This window comes from Lupinus angustifolius, chromosome LG06 (genome assembly GCF_001865875.1).
Source record: "Lupinus angustifolius cultivar Tanjil chromosome LG06, LupAngTanjil_v1.0, whole genome shotgun sequence".
Taxonomy (NCBI): Eukaryota; Viridiplantae; Streptophyta; class Magnoliopsida; order Fabales; family Fabaceae; genus Lupinus; species Lupinus angustifolius.
Window position 1 is genome coordinate 11,595,572 of NC_032014.1, and position 24,750 is coordinate 11,620,321.

The 24,750-nt window shown below is 32.4% G+C and overlaps 4 protein-coding genes across 5 annotated transcripts; 1 reads left to right on the forward strand and 3 right to left on the reverse strand.

Annotated features, from left to right (window-relative positions):
- On the reverse strand, positions 5,092-9,470 carry LOC109349840 (profilin-2-like). Its single transcript, XM_019590853.1, has 4 exons — positions 9,217-9,470; positions 8,635-8,772; positions 7,305-7,391; positions 5,092-5,312 (listed from the first exon to the last, which is right to left on the reverse strand). Exons 1-4 carry the CDS (start codon positions 9,343-9,345, stop codon positions 5,265-5,267), a joined length of 402 nt encoding a protein of 133 aa, XP_019446398.1. The 5' UTR covers positions 9,346-9,470; the 3' UTR covers positions 5,092-5,264.
- On the reverse strand, positions 10,638-14,158 carry LOC109349839 (derlin-1). Of its 2 annotated transcripts, XR_002108042.1 has the most exons (8): positions 14,025-14,158; positions 13,633-13,768; positions 12,696-12,769; positions 12,505-12,598; positions 11,623-11,751; positions 11,353-11,513; positions 10,855-11,037; positions 10,638-10,816 (listed from the first exon to the last, which is right to left on the reverse strand). XR_002108042.1 is itself a non-coding variant. In XM_019590852.1 (7 exons), exons 1-7 carry the CDS (start codon positions 14,039-14,041, stop codon positions 10,905-10,907), a joined length of 744 nt encoding a protein of 247 aa, XP_019446397.1. In that variant the 5' UTR covers positions 14,042-14,158; the 3' UTR covers positions 10,657-10,904. The 2 variants fall into 2 exon arrangements, 1 of the variants encoding a protein (XP_019446397.1); XM_019590852.1 differs by having other exon boundaries at positions 10,657-11,037.
- LOC109350953 (agamous-like MADS-box protein AGL103) lies at positions 16,978-18,139 on the forward strand. The gene has a single exon (XM_019592267.1). The coding sequence runs from the start codon at positions 17,014-17,016 to the stop codon at positions 18,034-18,036; it is 1,023 nt and encodes a 340-aa protein (XP_019447812.1). The 5' UTR covers positions 16,978-17,013; the 3' UTR covers positions 18,037-18,139.
- LOC109349842 (leucine-rich repeat extensin-like protein 4) lies at positions 19,552-21,413 on the reverse strand. The gene has a single exon (XM_019590856.1). It carries the CDS (start codon positions 21,238-21,240, stop codon positions 19,981-19,983), a length of 1,260 nt encoding a protein of 419 aa, XP_019446401.1. The 5' UTR covers positions 21,241-21,413; the 3' UTR covers positions 19,552-19,980.

Consider the following 24,750-nt stretch of genomic DNA (forward strand, 5'->3'; position numbering starts at 1 on the left):
GGATGAGGATGAGGCTGAGGAGGAGGATAGGATGAGGATAGGATAAGGACGAGGATGAGGATATGATGAGGATGAGCATAGGATGAGGATGGGCAAAGGATTAGGATGAGGATGAGGATAGGAGATGAGGATGAGGATGAGGAAGAGAATATATAGGACTTAATATTTAATTGGTAAGAATGTACTCCTATATATATTAATGAAGTTTTTTAATCTAGTCATCTAGTTATTGGGTTGGAATATACTTAATTACTTACATCATTCAATAATTTTTATATAATGTGAATTTTATAAACACAACCGATGAGTCATATAACTATTAAGGATGTTGATTACTAGGCTTGAATCTTGAAAAAGTTAAATAAGAGTTGATTAAAGTAGTTCTTATTTCATATATTCTTTGTTGGTAGTCTTATTTGATGTTTAAAAACATATAAAAATAATCTTCATATCTCAATGAAATATTACTTTTTTTTATAAGCAATTAACTTTATTAAAATAAGAAGTACAAGTTAGGAGAACAAATGATACTCCTATCCACACTATAGAAAATGAACAAAAAGAAATACATTTATAAGGGTTCAACATCCATTCCAAATAAGAGAAATTAAAGGTATTACAACGAGCAATTAGGATATTTCAAGAATGTAAAAAATAAAACCTATCACCTCTTCATAATAGAATTGAGAATTCTCAAAAGTAATCTTGTTCCTAATATGCCAGATATTCCAAATTACAATAAACTAATTGGGCATCCATCTTTTGAATTTTTTCTTCTCCAAACACAACAAGGACATATGAGAGGAGAAGTTTACCTTAGCATCATTGAAAAAAATTTGATGTAAAACCTAAAATGCGAGCAGACTTGTTGCCAAACCTGATAAGATTTCGAGTATGTGAAAAATAGGTGGTGTATTGCTTCCTCCTCTTCTCTACATAGAGCACAATTTGGCACAATATTTATACCTAAGATACTCCTTTGAGCAAGACATAATATTGTTGGAACTCTCACAAGAAAATTATCCACACTAAATATTTCATCTTTGGTGACATTACATTCCCACATCTTTTTGAAAATCATGTTGTCATTCTTCTATCTTCAAGAGAAAGAACCATATATGCATTTGGAACTGAGTATTTGCCTCCTTTGTCATGAATCCAAATCCATCCATCTGTTGCGTCATACTTAGGTTCAGGATTTCCAAGCATCTTGATGAGGTCCACATACTCTTATTGCTCTCATAAAAACAACCTCCGCCTCCACGAAAGTGACCAAGTCCATACTCCATTTCTACATTCCTCCACAGAGCTAACTGATGCATTTGTATGAAGAGATACCTGAAACAATCTAGGAAATAAGTTTTTAAGATGGTCTCTCCCCACCCATAAGTCTGACCAAAATCTCACATCCCTATGAGAACCTAACCTCCAACAAAATCCTTCATCAAACCACCCATTCTCGACACATTCTTGATCATTACTAAGTTACCTAGATCCCTCCACCAAGTCGAGTCCCTCATAAAACACTTATAATCAGTAATCCCACCACCCCAAAAGATCCCTACTCCATATCTAGAAAGTAACACTTTTACCCAAAGAGAATCTCTCTCATAAAGCAATCTCCATCTTCATTTACCTAAAAGAGCAAGGTTGAACAAAAACAATTTTTTACTCCAAGACCACCATCCTTCTTAGAACTACATACCGTTTCCCAACTCACCCAATGAATATACCCTATAAGAGAGATAAGTGGATCACCTTCTTGAGTCTAGCAGCAAGTAACTTAGAGATAATCTTGTGAATATACCCTATAAGAGAGATAGGTCTATAATCATCAAGATTCTGAGGATAATTAACCTTTGGGATTAACACTACAAAAGAAGCATTACACCCTCTAGGAATGTCACCAAAATGGTAAAAGTCTTCCACTATCAAAGCAATATCACCCTTCAGGCACTACCAAAAATATTTGACGAACTTGAAGTTGAACTCGTTATATCCTGGGCTTTTATCACCCTCACAACTCCAAATAGCCCCTTTTATCTCCTCATCATCAAACTTTGTCGTTAGAAAATCATTATCCACATCAGATAGTCTATTGAACTCTATACCATCAAGAGTCGGCCTATTCCAATGGCATTCAGAAAACTTTATCTAATGAAAGATTTGATTTGATCTTTAACTCTAATGAGATCTTCGACCCATTCCTCATTGATTATCAAACCAGCCAAAACCTTGAACCTTCTACTCCTATTGATAGAGGAGTGAAAGAACCTGGAATTAGAGTCACCCTCACAAATCCATTTCAGTCTAGATTTTTGAAGCAAAAGATTATCTTTTTGACTCGAAGCCCACCAAAGTTCTGTTGTAGCCTATCTTCTTCTGTTCATATCTTCATATGTAGTGGTACCATTACTACCCATGTCATCAATAGAGTTAATAATGTCCACCTGGTCAGCAATTCTCCAATCGAGGATACCAAAGTGATCCTTGTTCCAAACCTTCAACGCCCCTTTTAGCTTCTTCAACTTTTCATTTAGCACAAACGATCCCCAACCACATATATCCAATATTTTCCACTCTTCTTCTACAAACTTGTCAAATCTATGATCAGATAACCATCAATTATTTGTGCAAAAAGGACACAGACCCCAATTAGAATCATTTGTTTTAAGTAGAATAAGACAATGGTTAGAGAATGTCCTATGGAGTCCTAATTGTAACAAATTAGCCCAAGCAAGCAACCATCCATTATTGACCAAAAACCTATCAATTCTGTTCATTGCCTTTCCATTTGACAGAAACCATGTATACTTCTTACCAACTAGAGGCAAATCACATAACTTCATGTCATCAATAAACTGATTAAATTCGTTACAATCTCTTCTATCACCTCGGAGCCCAATACATTTTCCTTCATCTTGTTGAAGAATAGCATTGGAATCACCTACAAGACACCATAGCTCACTAGATAGATCAGATTTAGCATTCTTAATCTTTTCCTAAAATTTCCTCTTTCCATCTAAGTCACACATTACATATTCATAACATAAGACATATGAGTGTGCATTACCCATTTACCTTTGACAAGCACAAAATTAGATTCACACATCACCTCCTCAACATGAAACTTCTCCTTATTCCAAATACTCAAAACTCCATCAGAGTTCTCTACTACCGATAAAAAGGCCCAGTCACAATTATCAAAGCCCCACAAAAATATGCAAAGTCTATTGTCAATAAATTAAATCTTGGTTTCTGGATGCAAATGAAATCTTGACTATTATTTTTGATTAAATCTCTCATCGCCTTCTTCTTTAACCTCCGGCCAAGACCTATTATATTAATTGATATGATTTTCATTAACCACATCTTGACTCCCTCTAGCAAATTCAAAGTTCTAGTGATCCCTTTCTTCTAAGGCATCAAGTTTAGCCAACACTTTTTCATCATTACCTTGCCCATTTATATCAATTTTTTCCTAAAATAGTGAATGATTTACTGATTGTATATTAATCTCTATACCAATAATGCATAGATATTATATTCACTTTAAAAAAATGCAATTGAAAAATTAGCTACTACCTTGGCCAGGAGATATTCTAAAGGAGATAATTATACCTTTCTTAATTAAAATTATAATAATACAGATAGCAAATCCATAAATGCTTTTGAAAGAATTATTCTAAGTTGAATTCGAATTAACTACGGAACAAATTTGAATTCAAAATCACTCATTATCACTTAAGGTAATATTTCTATTACATTTATAATATAAAGATTTATACATAGGTAGTGCATTATTCAATGTTAATTTGTATCTAAGAGTTACTAATAATTAAAAATTAATAGTATATAATGCAGTGACAGTGTAAATTTTTTTACACCACCAATATATACATCTTTTTTCATAAAACAATATGTTTAAAAAATAATAATATTATAATAAATATGGAAATTCAATGAAATAATTAAATATTGAAAAGAATTAATAATATAAAAAACACTAAAAAAAAGTTAACTATACATTACACCAGCTGAAAACAGATTTTATATAATTGAGTTCTTAAATGAGTTATAATTTTAAAACTAAAATAAAAGGCTTGAAATTGAAATAAAAAGGATCATGCTCTTTTAATGTAAAATTAATAAGTAAAATCCATTTGTCATTAAATTATTTTTAGTAGATTGACTACCATTACTTTAGTTTGAGAGGTACAAGGTAGTCTGATAATTTAAATAAAAAATATAAGGAATAAGATAAAGAAAGTTAGGGTTCCATCTTACACACAATAAATACTAATATACTAACATTTCCTACGAAAAAAGAGAAATACTATTACTTTGTTCTTATTTGTAAACAATTGAGTGAAAAGGTAATTGATATTCAGAAGCTAACTAATTTAGAAGTGTTTTATAAAATTAGTTCATAAATAATTGGCAATGTAAATGAGGCTCATAAGGTATATACTTTTATAAAATTTCTCCCTAGCCAAGCAGGACTATTGTTGACTTTGTTGGATCAAGTAAGCTTATCAACTAACTTATAAATTCTCATGTGTATTGCCAAAGACATAAGCTGTTAAATGGTCTGAGAATTTTTTTGTGAGGCAATATGATACTTCGAAATTCATGATAAAAGTTGGACCAAGTTGACAAACATTTTCATTATGCCAAAGACACATTGGTCCTTCAAATTGAAAATTTCTCAATTTGTTCATTCAAAATTTCTCAATTTGTTCATTCAAAATATCCTTTTCAAGACAATTTGATCCTTCAAAGTTTTATTGAAACGTGTATTTTTATTTATTAAAAATGAAGAAAGTGACATGAGAATGATCTAATGAAAATGATATCCAAATCATCCAGATTACATTTTATTTTTGGAAAAAGATCATCTCCAATAATAGAGAAGCAAATGTACTTCAATAATAAAAATATAATTTTATAATAAACAAAATGATAAAAGTATCATTACATATTTTTTTTGTTATACTTTGCTCATTTTTTTCATTCCCATATCTCAGGTGCTTAGTAGAAACTGAATGAGAATTTAGAGACCATGAGATAGAAATGGAAAGAAGAAGTAAACATCAAGGTAATGAAATTCAAGCAATTTCCAAACAATAGACAATATTTATTCTCACATGGTATTGTCTGCAATAAGTCCCAAATCAGGGTTGAAATGTAGTACACATAAAACAAATAACAAAGTATAGTACCCAATTAAGAAACAAATGTTCAAATCTTATAGGTCTAGGTCTCTAAAGACCCTGTTCAATGAGGTAATCTCCCAATCTCTCAACAACCATGTTGCACTGTCCAGGAGTCACAGGTTCCTCATACACACCAAAAACTAGAGCCTGACCAGTTTTCTTTATTGTAACACCTCCAGAACCCTACCCAAAATAACAAGCACACAAGTGAGTTCTCATAAAATACAAAACACATGAAAAACTACTCATCCTTATCAGGTGCAAAATACCTTATTTGGCAGTCTAGAACAATTGGGAATTACTTTAGTCTTTTATAAAAACTTAACTCTAAGATTAAGTATTTCAATTAGAGTTTTAAATAACATTCAGGATTGTGGTTACAGTTGTAATTACAGATAATTCTGGAAAAATATAATCGATACGATCACGATCATGGTGTGTTTCAAAGACAATCAAAATGTTACACCTCAATTCTTCTGATCCTAGACATTTTTCTAAATCAGGAAAATAGAACAGACATATAATACAAGTATGATGCCTAGTTTTCATATAATATTTTGAAGGAAAAATAAAGGAAGTAGCTACATTTTGAAGGAGAGATATTGAAAAAAGTCCTTCACAAGTGCAACTTTTAATTTAAACAACAATGGGGGAAAAGGGGGACACCATATCCTACTAATTATATGGAGCTTTGAACCCTTTTTAGCAATGAAATAACATGAGGGTAGAGAAATAGCAACAGTCAAGTGTGTGAGAATATAACAATATAATAATATTGGTGTTAAAATTTGTTTTACAAATAATGGAACTCTTGTATTTAGAGAAGTAATAACAGAAACCAGAGTATGATTGCAAAAGTAAATAGATCTACTCCATTATTACTCACTATTCCCCAAGTCTTAAAGGATAGGTAAAAAAATGGTCTAATGCACGAGATTCCTATTTAGTAGGATCCGTAGAGGATAAAATGTAAACAATTTTATCCCGCAAAGCAAAGAGACTGACTATTAAGTTTCATGAGATCGCATTCCATGCAAGGACATCAATTTGGTTAAATATGTTGAAGAGAACTCACAATACATTATGTTAAAAGATTTACTATATATGGATCTTAATTGATTTTTTTATTTGAATTAAGATGAATTTCAATTCCAGAAAAGACTCGTGTACTATACCCTCTTTTTATAAACAATTAAGAATAACAGTTCAACACAATGTACCAGAAAGTACATATGAATACACAAAACTGTTCACAGTACATATGAATACACAAAACTGTTCAATTCATATGTACCAGAAAGTGTATTCAATTCATTTTACCTTTTCTTTTAGTTTTATTCAAGATATTCTAACAGCATCAACACAATGAATACGCATATAAAATCAAACTTGTTTATGATCGAGTAGTTGTCGTATGAAATTTTACCTTTTTGCCACGGATGACAGCTCCTGGTTCTCCCTGGATAACCATGTATTTGGCTCCAGCAAGATGCAAACCTGTTGGTGCAAGATGACCGGGTTCGTCGAAATCCTTCATGATATCAGTAACCTCTTGAGCCTTAAACTGGAGATACAAGTATAAAATGGATCAAAACCTCAAACCATCATTATACATAGTTGTCACCCAATAAAATTAGTATGCAATATATGCCCACAACGTAAACCTAATCCTATAATAAACATGCATCAATTGGCGAACGTTTTCATATTATATCACACTAAACTGGATTACATAATGCATTAGTATAAAAGTGTTCAAATAACTTTTTTCCTTTCGAAAATCCATGGATGTATACATTATCTAAGGATAAATATTTCGACCTATGGATCGATATTCCGAGAGACATTTTTATTATTAATTTAAAATAAAATCGTATGTAGTCCATTGGTAAAAATTTATCCGGGACAAATATTGATCTCGATCACTTATTCATCCTTATAATGAGAGTGCATAGATCATGTGAAAATATGAAAGTTAAAACCATGAAATGAAAAAGGTAAATTAAACCTGAGGGAAAGAAGAGCTCTGAGCCCAAATGGAACCATCATGGCCAATAATGGCAGAAGCGGAGATCTCTCAACAACCATGTTGCACTGTCCAGGAGTCACAGGTTCCTCATACACACCAAAAACTAGAGCCTGACCAGTTTTCTTTATTGTAACACCTCCAGAACCCTACCCAAAATAACAAGCACACAAGTGAGTTCTCATAAAATACAAAACACATGAAAAACTACTCATCCTTATCAGGTGCAAAATACCTTATTTGGCAGTCTAGAACAATTGGGAATTACTTTAGTCTTTTATAAAAACTTAACTCTAAGATTAAGTATTTCAATTAGAGTTTTAAATAACATTCAGGATTGTGGTTACAGTTGTAATTACAGATAATTCTGGAAAAATATAATCGATACGATCACGATCATGGTGTGTTTCAAAGACAATCAAAATGTTACACCTCAATTCTTCTGATCCTAGACATTTTTCTAAATCAGGAAAATAGAACAGACATATAATACAAGTATGATGCCTAGTTTTCATATAATATTTTGAAGGAAAAATAAAGGAAGTAGCTACATTTTGAAGGAGAGATATTGAAAAAAGTCCTTCACAAGTGCAACTTTTAATTTAAACAACAATGGGGGAAAAGGGGGACACCATATCCTACTAATTATATGGAGCTTTGAACCCTTTTTAGCAATGAAATAACATGAGGGTAGAGAAATAGCAACAGTCAAGTGTGTGAGAATATAACAATATAATAATATTGGTGTTAAAATTTGTTTTACAAATAATGGAACTCTTGTATTTAGAGAAGTAATAACAGAAACCAGAGTATGATTGCAAAAGTAAATAGATCTACTCCATTATTACTCACTATTCCCCAAGTCTTAAAGGATAGGTAAAAAAATGGTCTAATGCACGAGATTCCTATTTAGTAGGATCCGTAGAGGATAAAATGTAAACAATTTTATCCCGCAAAGCAAAGAGACTGACTATTAAGTTTCATGAGATCGCATTCCATGCAAGGACATCAATTTGGTTAAATATGTTGAAGAGAACTCACAATACATTATGTTAAAAGATTTACTATATATGGATCTTAATTGATTTTTTTATTTGAATTAAGATGAATTTCAATTCCAGAAAAGACTCGTGTACTATACCCTCTTTTTATAAACAATTAAGAATAACAGTTCAACACAATGTACCAGAAAGTACATATGAATACACAAAACTGTTCACAGTACATATGAATACACAAAACTGTTCAATTCATATGTACCAGAAAGTGTATTCAATTCATTTTACCTTTTCTTTTAGTTTTATTCAAGATATTCTAACAGCATCAACACAATGAATACGCATATAAAATCAAACTTGTTTATGATCGAGTAGTTGTCGTATGAAATTTTACCTTTTTGCCACGGATGACAGCTCCTGGTTCTCCCTGGATAACCATGTATTTGGCTCCAGCAAGATGCAAACCTGTTGGTGCAAGATGACCGGGTTCGTCGAAATCCTTCATGATATCAGTAACCTCTTGAGCCTTAAACTGGAGATACAAGTATAAAATGGATCAAAACCTCAAACCATCATTATACATAGTTGTCACCCAATAAAATTAGTATGCAATATATGCCCACAACGTAAACCTAATCCTATAATAAACATGCATCAATTGGCGAACGTTTTCATATTATATCACACTAAACTGGATTACATAATGCATTAGTATAAAAGTGTTCAAATAACTTTTTTCCTTTCGAAAATCCATGGATGTATACATTATCTAAGGATAAATATTTCGACCTATGGATCGATATTCCGAGAGACATTTTTATTATTAATTTAAAATAAAATCGTATGTAGTCCATTGGTAAAAATTTATCCGGGACAAATATTGATCTCGATCACTTATTCATCCTTATAATGAGAGTGCATAGATCATGTGAAAATATGAAAGTTAAAACCATGAAATGAAAAAGGTAAATTAAACCTGAGGGAAAGAAGAGCTCTGAGCCCAAATGGAACCATCATGGCCAATAATGGCAGAAGCGGAGAGGTGATGGCCTGTGCCATCAATATCACACATCAAATGTTCATCAACATAAGTTTGCCACGACATTTTTTGTTTGAGTTTTAGGATTCTTCTTCTTGTGTTGTGTTTTGTATTGTGTTGTGTTTATGTGTGTATTGGTCAGCTACAAATTTATTTAGTTTTAAATAAGGGTTTGGATTGGAATATCAGTGATGCCTGCTCCACCATCCCTTTAACTACGCTCAATTGATGTTACTCATTCACCTTCTCCTTCATTTTAGGACTCAACTCTCACTATTTTTCTATTCTTATTCCTTCCCGAAAAAGATTAGAGATGGTTACATTGATCCACATATTATTCATTACTTTAATTACTTTAAAAATTAATAATTTGAGATGACTTTGAGTGAAATTACATATTGTTTCCCCCCACTTTATAATAGGAAAACAATCTTGAAATTACATCTTGTTTTTCACACTACTTTATGATTGGAAATTACCTATGTTGAGAGCGATATGTGGTAAACCTTGAATACTTGATAGGTAATAATAGTATCATCTCCATTCTTTTCTAGTTTTTTAGTTTTATATTAGATGAAGCTGAATGTTTGTCCATTACATTTTCAAGATGCCCAAGAGAAATTGATCATTGAAGAGTTAAATTATGATAAAAAGTTGCAGTAGTATTTAGCTTCCTTAACTGATGAACAAAGGAATGTTTATGATAAAATTATTGCTGGTATTTATGCAAACAGGTACATTTTTCTTTGTTTATGTTTTTTCATGGAACAAAAATACATTTTTTTAACTATCCACTAAAATTAATTTCTTTTTGTTTTTTCCTTGGACATGTGGAAAATCTCTTAGTCATTTAAGATTATTACCTAGAGTTTACTTCTTTAACTTTTTATAGATTTTTTTAATTTTTCCAACACATTGAAAGCATTTTGCAAATTGATACACTTTATTGATGGAGGTAGATTTTATCATGTTCTATGAATTTATATAAGTTTTTTCTATCAGGTTGTGATGTTCCGGTATGCATATCTTTGCTTCATACTTGTCTACTACTCAAGCATCGAATAGAAATTTAAGATATGCCTGTGTGTGTAAACTCAAGTGGAGGAACCTTCACAGGTTATTTGTCCAGTTTGACTTTAACATTGAAAAATATATAAACTAGTACCACTACCAAGTGGTTTATGCTTTGTGTAAACATAATAGAGAAAACAAAGCATGAAAATTCTATCTAAATTTTCATAATAAAAGATATATAGTATCCATATTTTTGTCTCATTTCGAGAACGAGTATTGGAATTGGGGATGCCATTAACCGGAATAGCTTTCATACTGATACTAAATACAGAAGAGTAAAAATATCAAAAGGACAAGTGATAAGAATTCAAGATTAGCATTTGAAAAATTCATAAACTTTTTCTACCTCTTTCTTACAAGAAAAGCCTCCAAGGAGAGAACTCAGAATACATTTGAATAATGAGGCTTCCCTCAAAAGAAACTTTGCTTTCAATTGACAATTAAAGGTTCATACATTGCTCTCATCAAATTCCATTAGATGTTTAGCTGCATTAGTCAAGTCACTAACCAATAAGTGCAGACGAAAATTGGCCAGGAAAATGAACTCCATTTTAATCACTAAGTCGGTAGGATCTTCCCCTGAAAGCAACCCCAGTACCCCTATCTTGTTGAGCATTATTAGCTGGCTGGCCACGGCTCACTGGTGGTGGCGCTCCTATTCTCCACCTTGTGACCAATTTATGTCTGGAAGATAGCAGTTAAGAACACAACAAAACTCGGTACCAGTTTTTGGTTAAATATTGTGTTGTTCATGGTTAGAAATCATTCAACAAAGAATAAGAATATAACACAATTTAAACATATTGGATATTGGTCCTACCTCTACATGCTGCAAAGACAATATGATGAGATGAAAAACTATGGGTATGTTCGGACTTGGGAGAGGTCCCGGATTTGAGAATAGGGAAGGGAAGGAAGCTTTATATCAATACCAAATGAAAAATGCTTTAAATGTCAACATTATATACTTAACACCTTAAGCAACAAAAGAAAGGATACATCCACACTGGAGTCTTCAAAATGTTCTTTCCACCTGCTAGTGGATGCAACACTGTCAAAAAGTAGTATAGATGTCCTGCAATGATACCTAACAGATTGGGCATAAGAGGTGAACCAAAAATGACATCCAAAGCAAACATCGCCCATGGAAGATAGAAGGCCTGAAAAAGAAATTAATTATATGATTCCTATTAGACAATGAAAGATATTTTTAACAGCTCACATAACCAAAAAAAAAACAAGGATACATTTCACAAGATTGAAACATACCTTAAGTGAAACAAGTCCATACAAGTTGATTTGAGCATTTGGGAATTCTCTACTCCAAACATAAACGAGCATAAAAACAAGTGATATTGCCAAAAACGGGGACCAAAAAATTGGGATGGCAGACAAAACCTAGAATCCAGGAGATAAGATTGTAAAGAAAGGAATCAATGTTATAAGAAAGTAAATAAAGACATTAATTCGGAAAGAAAATAGGAGTTGGGAAGGCAGTTTGTGCAACTTTAATAACAATTAAATACGTCATCCTCTTATCTTAGTTAGGACTTTGTTTCACTAACATCAATTTTTCCTAAAAAAATCAATACCCAATGCCTTTCTCTACTCAACCAAGTTCATTTATGTAGCAAGGTCAAGCCTTCATTGACACTTCCTGTCCTACATGAGCTAACATATTAGTCTCCTATACATCTCCAACCACCAATAATCATGACTCACTAGTTGAAGCCTCATCATCTATTATCAACTCTCTAGTGGATGTCATCCAACAGACCAACCAACATTTGAAATTTCCTACCAGCTTTGAAAAAACAATCACTACAAAAGGATTCAATAAAACACCATTTAATACTAAATATTCTGTGATTTATGCTAAAATTACTTTAACATGTATAGTGGCATAACTTTTACGGTCACAAATCGCAATGGTTAGAATGAGGTAGATAGATGAAGACAATAAAATCAGATCAAGCATAGTTTGTCATCTATGTTATCTGAAAATAAAAAAGGTTTTTCGTCTTCTCGTTCAGTTCCACATACTAGAGTCAGTACAATAGCTCAAACAAAACTGTGACCATTTCGATTTTGAAGGCAAAAATCACATAAATAACCATAAGTTGAAAAGGATTCATAGATGATCTCACACACCAGAAGCACAAAGGCTCCAAATGTCACCATCCACAAGAAATCAGCAGTCCGCCTGTCAAATGGCCCCTTCTCAAGTTGTACACCATACCTTGCTCTGTGGATTATGAGAATTAGTTCATACAAAACAGAAGTTCCTTTGTCATAGCTTTCCAAAAACCGCTTGTTTAAAGTACTGAAAAGCAGAAACTTACATCATCAAGAGACGAATCCCAAAATTGATAGAGAATGGTCCGAGGAAAAAGAAGTTCGTGAAAAGCCTCCAGATCTACAAATGAAGTGATGTTACAATAGATCTACTAAATAGTTTAACTTAAAAGGGAAACATTCAAATTATTTGACAAGGATCACTACAGAAGTCGGAATGTTAAACTAAGGAAAATCAATCAGGTTGCTAATAAACTTCAGCAGTAAAAGTGTAAAACTCCAATCGACTAATGGCCAAAATGGCTCCCCAGACAATTTATACCAACACATTTTTTATGTCCACATCTGAATTACAGAAGGATCAAACTCTTGCTACCTAATGCAATAATACCCTGCACCTGTAGTTATTTGCCTCTCTCCATGTGTATCAGAAGAGATATGTCAGCCTTGAAGAGCTGGGTAATGCAATTGATTTGATAGAAATTTTCTACTACAAGAAGAGAACATCTCTATACTCTCACTGTCTCACATACCCTCAAACACTCATGAAATGCACATGAATTATCTATAAATCGCATAACTTGGATTAGCAACTTCAAAAGCCCTCGTTCATGCAGAGTAATGTTTGGCTGCCAATAGTGATAAATTACAAACAGTTGGGAGGTGAAACACTAAAACCAACTAAAGCCTCTATGATATTTCTTAAAATTTGGGAAATAGTTAAAACAAGAAAGAAAAATCAATCTCCAATACATTAAATTTATTAACACAAAAGGCATAAAGATAAGCATTGTGGCCACAATATTGCAGTTTCCGGAGCCTCCCATGCCAGATCCGGAATGAAATTGCAACCACAGTAAATGCAACCCCAATTTAAAACAGTGGCACACAAATAAGAATTCGGAAAAAATGCAATGCTTTGCAATAGCGCATCAGTATCATATTCCTCAGTCCACAATACCAATGATCTGAGGTAATTCTGACCTGAAATCGATAGAACACATTTTCATATATAAGCGCGATGTAAACCGGATTATACAATCCAATTTGATAAGCTGCGGTAGCAACCAAGCAAGCTGTGCCATAAGCCTTGCAGATAGGTGGAAGAGAGTGATAAAACCTGAAATGATGCAAAATTTTGCAGCAATTAGTTTAATTAACCTAACAAATACATAATCCTCAAAGCGGATTATTAAATGAAAATTGTAGCACCGATAGCTATAAGATTATTTATTATGCGACAAGAAAAACGAATTCCAAATTGGATTGCTCAAATTATTGACACGATAGAATAATAATAACCATAGAAGAGAATAATATTCATAAATGGCTAATAATTTGAAAAGAAATGAGTAAGAAATGGCAATCAGAATTACTCAGCGGGAGAAGACATTGTGAATTGAGGAAGATGATTGAAACAAAGAAAGCCCTAGATTTCAAAATTCAGAATTTTCTTCTTCTGAAAGCTTCTTCCACAGACCCAGAAGCTTCTGTTTCCTTCCTCGAACGTGTGCTGAAAAAAGCCCACTGAAGCCCGTTCAATGGCCCAGTTTTTATATAAGAAGCCCAAGATTAAATCCAACCGGTTTATAATACACTGTCATTGCATGATCTACCATTCATACTTAATCATCATCACTCATAGAAAGATAATCCAAAATAAATGGTGGATGATGCAATGACCGTATAAAATTTTATATACTACTGATGCATATACATTATACTCATTTTTTATTTCGTACTTAAAAATAAATTAGCACGTGTTTTATTAAAATTACACCACTTTAAATAGGGTGAATTAAATATAAGATTTTATTATATATGGATATCATATCGAGTAAGGTTGAAAATAAATATAAAAAAAAACAAAAACAAAATCTCAATCAAGCTTATTGACATGATGTTACCATTATAGCATAGTGTTTAAAATTGGTCAGTATCTTGAAAATTAAAATTGAAGAAAATAAATTACATAGTAGTATAAAACTAGGATAAGTTTGATTGAATGATTTATTGATCAAGATCACGATTTACATAATTTGAGGGAAAGAGTATAACTTTTTTATATGTCTTTCTAGCAATACATTTATCTCTTACCTGCTGCAGAGTTGCTTTCTTTGCTGTTGAAATCGCATATTTTGGTGCTTCAAGGAAGTAAGTTTTATTCTCTGTTATTTTATGTTTTGCAACCATACCATAGTGTTGTGTTTATATGTGATTTTCTTGTTTACATTCTGTACCTTATGTCCAAGTTTATTCTTTGCATAGTACTTCATTTTTTTGAAGGACCCCATAATAGTTTTGCATGCCAGAGAGTGTTTCAGTTTTTAGTGTAGGAGTTAGTTTATAACTTATAAGCATGGTTTAGGAACAAGTTTATTTGCTGAGTTGTTATTGCGGGGTATTGCTTTTGTTAGACCCTTCTTGCAAAAAAAAATTCCCAATAATAAAACAAATAAACACTACCCTCTCATTTGGAAAATTTTATTTTGTCTATTCTCTGTTGATCATTAAAAAAAATAGTTTTTTAAATTACCAAGCTCTTGCCATTTTTGTTCATGTGTGCTCATCTTTTCCCAAAGGGATAGAATAAATATTATTAATTTTATCATATTTTCTGCACAACGTTTTAGTATGACTAATGATTCTGCTGTATAATTAAACTTGTGAACTCAAGTTATCTTGTGTAGAGCATTTCTTAAGTTTTCATTCTTTTTAGTGTAGATAAAATTTGACATTCACTTCTTAATTAATTTTTATTTTGGTTACCTTTTGTGTTGTTATGTACTCCCTTTTCAGATGGGATCACTTCATTTTTTTCATACTTCTCAAATAATTTTTATTTTGGTTACTTTTTTGTGTTATGTACTCCCTTTTCAGTTGGGTCACATATCACTTGTTCACACGCTTTGCCACTACGTTAAAATTATGGATTACAATGTAGATGGAACATTTGGATACTCTTGCTGTGCCCAAATTTGATGGAGAAAACCCATTCTTATTGGGTTCAGATTTATTTTTTCAATCTCATTAGTAAAGTTAAGGTCATACATATAAGAGTCTTTGAAACTATATTGTGTTAAGTTGGGGAAAGAAAAGAAACCCGAAACCGATAGGAGCCGGGATACGCTTCACTTTTCAATCTAGAAGGTTTAGGTTCGGGAATGGAAAAGTAAAACCTAAAGTCCTAAACCTAATCTGGCTCGTTGTCATTCCGAGTTGGAATAGTGTTCCAACTCGAGAAAATAAATTTAATTGAAAATTGGATAAGTTCTACATTTTTGAACAACCACCACATCATTGCACATGCACAAGGAGCAGCACAAAGTCTGACACAATGCTTAGATAATGACAGTTTTTATGTTGATTAAAAACCAGATAGAACCAGCCATTCAATTATGTTTAAATATAGTTTAATGTCAGATCAACCATAAATTTAGCTGGTTAAATTAATTTAATCATGACTCAAAAGTTTAGGCAGATTAATTTTCAATTAGATTTATAAAACATTAGTTTTAGAGAGAAATAAAAAGCCCATTAAGTGAGTGATAGGAATTTGGCATCACCTTTCACTTAATTTCCTTTTGGTATTCTATTATAGTGAGAGGAGTTCTAATGTTGGTTCTGTTAAACCACTTCTTATTTGTTAATGCATCTGCATCTTTCTTCAATAATGTGAAATAAATGAGCAAGAGAGAAGTAACTGATAATAACCAATTGTAAAGACTAGTCTTTGTTGAAGATGTTACATGCCCATTAATAGAAAGTTAAATTGCTGCTTCTTGAAGTTTCTGTTTAACTATTCTTCCTTGAAGGTATTGATTGTTTACTTTTCTTGTTGTATCGTTATTTGCTATGATTCCCTTAGCCATTGCTTTTCATTACATTTTTTTTTTGTATCACCAAGGGTATTCCCTTACATTATGATTAACGAACTAATACCTTTCGGAGGTGTGACTATCCCTCACAACAAGTGTCATTATCAGAAATCGAACCTTTGAACTTGTAGCCTATCTGAGGATCCAGTAACTATTGACATCACTAGACTAAAGACTTGTTACATTGGTTTAATTTGCTATCAATAATTTAGGGATGTTGCATTCAATGTTATAAGCTGCTGATTGGTATGGGATTGTTTTTGCCTTAATTTTTTATCCAAGTGCATGTTAACATTAATTCTTTTAGAAACAGACTCTTTTGTGAGACTTTATTATATGACTATGTAAGAGTTAGTCAGATATAAGAATTATTTAGATTTTTCCTGTAAAGTTTAATAAAATATCAAATTTTCTTTAGACTAGAGTTTCGTGTATTAGACCGCTCTTCTTTACTATCCTAAATGAATCCGGTTGTTCGTGTCAGGAAATGGGACGTGGAAGAATACCTATGGAAGTGATTAAGAAGGAGAAAGCTCGCAAGACAACATTTCAGAAGAGAAAGAATGGCCTAATGAAGAAAGTGTATGAGTTTTCAACTCTCTGTGGTGTTGATGTTTGCCTAATTATTTATGCCCCGGACTTCGATGATCAAGGAGACGCTGAATTCGAGACATGGCCACACGACACAAGAGAGGTACACCGCATAATTCAAAAGTATAACAACACAACAAGTGATAGGCGTCCTAGGATCTATGATGTGCAAGAGTACTTCAAAGATAGGATGAAAAAAGTTGAAGCTGAGATATCCAAAGTGCACAAAGAGAAGCACAAGATCATGTACCCAACTTGGGATGAATCTTTCAATGGCTTGGGAGAAGAACAATTGAGGATGTTTGTTAGTAGTTTGGATGCTAAGCTTAATACTTGTAATCAAAGAATCAACATGCTAAAAGGAGATATTGGAAAAGGAAAAATAGCAGAACCAAACAAGGCTGGGTTAGTTACTCCTTACTTGGCTTCAAAGCCAAGTAACCATCTCAACTTCTTGCTGAACATGCCTCAAGGACAATTTTATCCTTCCCCTATGAAGCCGATTAGTGATAACATTAACAACCAGCTAGCATTTTATCCATATCAGTTTGGCCAGATTTCTCAAACTAACATGCTTCATTTCGGTCAAAATTGTTTGCAATTGATGGGACCAAATGGAATGTCTGATTGTGTTGGAGGACAATTTGGTGGTGTTACTTATGATCCGAAAACTGCTATGCTAAAGGATTATGAAGCTGAAAATAATGAAAATATATCACCATACTATTATAATGGAAATGTACACACAATGCAGCCATATAACATTATGCAGAGTTTTCCTTCTCAGAATTCACAGTATGAAGCTGCTTTCAATACTCCACCAAATCTATCACCTTCTCAAGGGTTTGCACCTCATACATTCTATGATACAAATATGCTTCAAGCCCATATATTGAATGACATGCATGGAAGGAAATAGGCTATTAAGTTATACTTCCAAAATTTATGCTTCTTATTGGATTGTGGAATATTTATATCTAATCAGTTGTACTGGTTGATTTGGTTTTTAATTTTCTCATACTTCATTGGTATTAATGGTTATTGAATTTCTGAAATTCCTTTCATGGGTTTTTAGTGTGGACTTTTGATATTTTATGGTAGTTGAATTGCTCATTTTTTAAAGAATTATATGAGTCCATATCAAATCTTTATGACATTTTATGCTAGTTGAGTTGCTCCTGTTTTAAAGTATTTCACTAGTCCATACTAATACTACTATATGACATGATCTTGATAAGACTAGTTTTTCTGAATACTCTGGTTGAAGGGATGGATCATGTATGGCCTATAGTTCACAGGAAAAGTGGCCATTGAAGCATATCTTTCTCATCATGTAGGAAAACAATATTCATTAGGTTGAAGGGTAATGCATCCAATGTCTAGTAATTAAAAGTCCTTCATAATTAAATATGAACGGTAGGAAGCAATGACCAGGGTAAAAAACTCTTACAATATCAGTGCTTATATCTTTTTCTCATTACAATTGTTAAGTTGTGACACATCTGGTATATTTTGTCCAAAGGGACCCTGCAATTGATACCATGGTTCATTGGTGAATTGTTGGACAATTTTGCTTTCTATTATGTAACTTGTAAGCTGCTTACATTACAGTGACCAGAGCATTAGCATGTTATAATATATAAGAACATGGGACCCATCCTTTTATTTTTCAGATAAATTTATGTTGGCTTAAAAATATGTCACTATTGGTCTATGGGACTTTAGCTTGTATTTGGCAAAAGAGTGTAGGGAATTGATAGTTAATGAGCTTATTTCATACTGTATCCGCTAGTTAATCAATTAATTTTATCAAGCACTTCAAATTTAATAAGTTAGTTTCTCAACTCTCACTTTTCATTCCCCTGAATGATTGGTCTTTACCAAAATTTTACTGGTTATCTAACTTTTCATCCAATTATGTCAAAGCTGAACTTGATTTATTAAGGTGGTATTACAATATCCTCAATGCTGTGTACCTTGACAGGTAAGTAGTTTTCCTCTCCAATGATGCAAATTTATATAATAAATTATGAAATAAGTTTCTATTATCTATGAAATTGTGGACTCAATAATAAATACACTTATACTTGGGAGTACAACTCTTATAAACAACTAATCTCAATGGCTGCAGAAATCTATGCAATCCTTGATTGAGATACACTTAGTTTGTTATTGGTTCCATCTTAGAGATAATATACTTTTTCCTAAGCTTTCAAGTTTTCACCCAATAGAACAAAAATAAAAAAGACCAAGCAATTTTTTTCTGACTCATGAGACTTACCTATTCTCATTTTGCTCTGCATCTTGAAATATTACCTAGCCAGAGTGTGTGATCAATTCTCATTATAACCTATCTATATGATTGAATTGGCATTTTGGCGCTAGCATGTGGGAGGAATGAAGCTGAAATCAAAATCTAAAACACCCGTGATACTTGAAATGCACACATTAAAATTAACCAAATTAAACAAGCAATCCCACGTGACCCATAAATTATATTGTTTGGTAACACCATCATAGACTATATTTTTATGCTAGTAAAGAATGATATTAGAAGTCTCCTGAATCTGTTTTCCTTCAAAATCAAGGCATATCTTATCATGTGGGCCAAGTACAATTACTAATATTGTATTCTCAATCCATGAATATCTGAAAAAGCTATATACCAACCTGTAACTCAAAGATTTAAATTCGAGTCCGCAGCCGCATTTGAGTTCGTAACATTATAGTTTTGATAGTCTCCAAACCTACGGCTACATCGACCATAATTTCCTACAATATTTCGTAATTTTGGTAAAGATGACGTACTTGCGACTATCATACTGCAATTTAAAACATTATGATATAGCTATCAATCATATGATTAGGGAGATGATGAACTGTGATCTGTATGCATAGAGTTAAGACTTGCAGCCAATGAAATACAAGCAATAGGTTTTGGAGTTGGGATTCTTAGACAACTGAGACTACCACCTGGGATAACAGAACATTCTGGTTGAGGCCTCTGCATGTTCCTACCAGGAATACAATTATCTGAGAAATCAAATCCCACATTGAAAAGCCGTGAACATTGTTGACTGAACCCAGAGAAGAAATTATAAGCAACAGTTAGATTCACTAGGCTTCTCAGAGAACATATAACATCAGATAACTCTCCAGAAAGCTTGTTATGTGCCAAGTTGAGAACCTCTATGTCTTGAAGGCAAGATATTGTGTCTGGCAAATGACCCATGAGTGAGTTGAAGCTGAGATCAAGAACTTGCATCTCTGTGAAGATTCCTAAGCCTTGAGGAATGCAACCAGTTATCTTGTTATTGAGGAAGAGAATCTCCCTAAGCTTAGAATTTGAACCAATGATGCCAAAGCTTATTGGCATGTTTCCACTTAACTTGTTGTTAGCTAAGTTTATTACTGAGGCTGGTGAGTTACCCAAACTCTGTGGGATTTCACCACCAAATTGATTGTTGTTGAGAAAAATTGCATCAAGATTGTTATTGAAGAGTTGTTCAGGAAGGGTTCCTGAGAAAGAGTTGAACCTAAGGTCCAAGTAAATGAGGTTTGGCATGTATAAAGTAACTGTTGGAAAAGGACCTGAAAGTTGGTTATTACTGAGGTCTAACTCTTCAAGAGAAACAAGGTCTTTGAATGTATCAGGAAGTGTACCAGTGAATCTATTACTGTTGAGATGCAGAAGATTCATGTCAGATAGTAAAGAAAGTTCTTTGACAATAGTTCCTTGGAGATTAGCATGGTTGAGATCTATTCCTGCAACAGTGCTACTAGTTGTTGCATCTTGAGGACTATTTGAACAAAATATTCCTTTATAAGAACACACATCAGGACCAACCCAAGTATCTAAAATCTTCAATGGGTCATCAGTGATTGCTGATTTCCATGCCTGAAGAGCTGTGTAAGAATTGTCATGTTTTGGCACTGAAGATGATCCTGAGGGGCCAGGACTGTTAGCACCATTGTCGCTGCCGCCACCGCCATTGCCAACACCAATACCTACACCTACACCAACACCTCCAGTGCCAATACTAACACCAATGGCAGCTTTTGCTGCAGTCAAATGATGGAAGAGAAGGAGGAGGAGAAAAGATAGAGAACAGGTCTTGTTCATTTTGAGGTGAAGATACTAGTATAGTGCTTATTTGGTGGTATGGTTGTAGCTTTGTAAGGTTGTCCAAATAAGGTTGTTATTATTGTAATGTTGAAGACAGAGAGATGTGAATTGGTGGGGTTAAGTAGTCTTCTATATGCCTTTGCTTTCACTACTCGTTTTCTTTCTGTGAAATTTTCTTATAAATAGACTTAAGTTAATATTCATACATACTTATAATATAAAATGTTTTTCCTTATAGATTAAAGTACAATAAATGGTGTCCCATACAATTCAGATTTTCTCCCGTGTTAGAGAGTATGGTATTAAATAGATATTCTAACATGTAGAAATTTTTTTAAGGTACAAGGCCTAGTACTTATAATTTCAGTACTTACAAATATATAATTTCCTTTATATTTTAGTAATAAAAAAAGTTTAATACTAGAGAGAGGATCTTAATTCATTGCTTGTGTTCCTAAGTCATTGTTCAACTGGAGCATCTGAAAGGTATTAGACTCTACTTAACTTCAGAAAGCAGACAAGAAGAGCAAAGAGCTAATTGATGTTACATTAAATAGGCACACGTTCAGTACTTATGTGCTAGAAATGTGACAAATATAGTACCCCAATAATCAACTTAATAGGTGGGTCAGCTAAATCATTTTGATTATTGATTAACCTGTTTCTTCACACATAATAGTTAATGATACTTGAAAGGGACGTGAAGGTTAGTGTGTGTGGATTGAAGCTACAGGGGCACATTACTCTTCTACTCTTAATTTATTTGGAGAACACAATTATTGTGTACCACCCTATAACTTCATTAAGAACATAGGAGATAGAGTAAATAACATTTTTTTCTACTTACTGGTGGTCCCTAAAAGATTGAGAAACTCATAATGGTTTCCAACATTTTTAAATGTGAGTCAAATTATTTTTAGGATTAAATATGTTGAAAAGACTAATTTGACATATATTTGAGATTTTTTTTTTATCATTTTAAGTTTTTCAATTTTGGAAAGATCAAACTGCTAAAATCGAAAAATATGAGAGAATGAAATTGATATTTAATCTATTTTTTATTATACTACTAGAATCTTTAGTATGGGTGGGAGAAGGAAATGAAAATAGGTCTCAACATTCTTCTAAGATTTTGAATTTGGACACTCAAACTTTATATTTCACAGCTTAAGCAATTGAATTGAAAAAGATTAAAAAAACAAATATTTTCATATATAGGATCCATGTATCTAGGAAGGTCTAAACACAAATAGTACAAATAGTTAGGTGTTGTTGCAGGGTTATTTGATGGAATTGAAGTTGTGATAAATGATATGGTTGGAAATTAATAGCTAATGGTTGTGAAAAGTTGTCACTTAATTTATTGCTTTTAACATGTCTTTAATGATGAAGTAGCACTCTAACAAAGAAACAAAAGCAGCCAGATTTATTAACATTTCAGAAGTGATGTAATCAAGATTCAAGAGCTTATGGAAAAGATGACTAAACTAATCCAATTAGTTTGACTAATATGTGTGCCTTAAACACCCTAAGGCACAAGGTACATAAATTAGTATCATATTTTGAGAAGGAAAGAGGTGGTGCTTAATTTATTAGTCACATTTCTCACTTTATATGGGGGAAAATGGGGAGGGTTAGTATTTGAATTTTAAACATTTTTGTCCTTCTTGAATGAAAAAGGAACTAGGAGAGTTTTATAGGTTTCATAATATATTCACATTTATTAACAATATGGTAGAGTAGTATAAGACAATACTAGATTCCATAAAAACCAAAATATTAAAGGTTCGATTCCTAAGAGTTACCTAACCCAGAAGTGATTAGTTTCTTGTGCCTTAGGGTGAAGGGAAATCATTAATAATACTAAAAAAAATAATATAGTTACATTTATTTACATGCATTACTCTATATTTCCAATTATTTACATGCATTACTCTTTTTCATGAAACCTAATAGGAAAAAAAAATAATCTTTACATGATATATGAAGTAAAGAGTGTGATACTCCATCTCTTAATTTTCTTTCTTTTTTTCTCAAATTGGTATGGGTTAATTGGTTCATATAATTTTGAGTTAATAATCCGATCCAAAGTGGAAGTATACTATATTAAAATAATTTTGTTGAATTCTATATTGAACTGCAATATCTAAAGTTCAGCAAAAGTTAGTGGATGCAGTATGCATGTTCAATTCCCTTACCTAAATGATGGCACAATTGTCCAGAAATCAATCATTAGACATAGTAGTGAGATTGGTGTGAAAACAATCATGTGGAAACAACGCACGCCATTTTGACTATTAATGGAAAGCAACTAATTTCCCAGTTTAATGGATGGTCATGAATTATTGTTCCTTTTATTTAACAAAGAAAAGAGGGAACATAAAACTAATGAAAGTGGTAGAAAAAGAGGAAGATTTCACTTCTAGATCTTCTTATGTACAAGTAGTTACAAATTTCAAAGCATATAGCCACCAAACCCATAGTCTGTTTTATTGATTTTTATAAGAATGATGCTACTCACCAACCCACCCCGCAAATACCGGCACAAGACAGATTGAACGAGTCTAATAATCAATGTACTAGCATTAATCCCCTTAAACCACTTAGATAAAACTAAAACTTATCTCGTTATAATGTCTCATTCTCTGTCCTAGACTAATAACATATTGTCACATAAATAAAACAAAAATTTTAAAAATAAAAAGTAACATTTTTATATTACTAATTAAAATCTGATTGATATGAAACAGGAAATGTAAATCCTTATAATCAAGTTATTGAAAAGGGGAAAACTTAGCTCGTTCAAAATTTAACTCAGAAACAAAATTAAACACATGGCATCTTGGCACAATTCTAAAGTCTTGTGATATCATGAGTCTAAGTCTAAGTATCCAGCAATTTCAGAGTCTTTTTTTGTTTCCTATAAGAAAATGGCACACACTGGGTAAGAGGTTAATTTTTTGGATAAGGTAAAGTGTCAATATGAGGACCCCTAATAATATTTTATATCTACATAATTCAAAGATTGAACTGAAGACCTCATATTTAAGTGATAAAAATCTTTTCCACTGTAGACAATAATTAAAAATACTAATTTGCAACCAAAAAATTAAAGCTTTGTCATAAATCCTCAGCATATATAGTTTATTGCTTCAAATAAAAGGAAATGTTTTTCATACCACCCACAAGGACATTTGAGAGGGAGATTTATTTTTATAATAATAAGTATTAATACTTTTTCTTATAAATCAAAAAGTTATCAAAAAAATTGACACATGGGTTATACAAAAAATAATATATTCTTTTACAAAATTAACATACAAATCTTCTTATACTTCACATAAAGGGATATGTATCATAAAGTGTATTTTAAATGACCTTTGTGACATGACACTTGTTATAGGATGTTGGGGAATTTATAGAATCATTTTATAAGAAAATATATCATTGCTCTAAATAAAATATATATTACTCTTATTTAGCAAATAAATTTCCATAAAATAATAT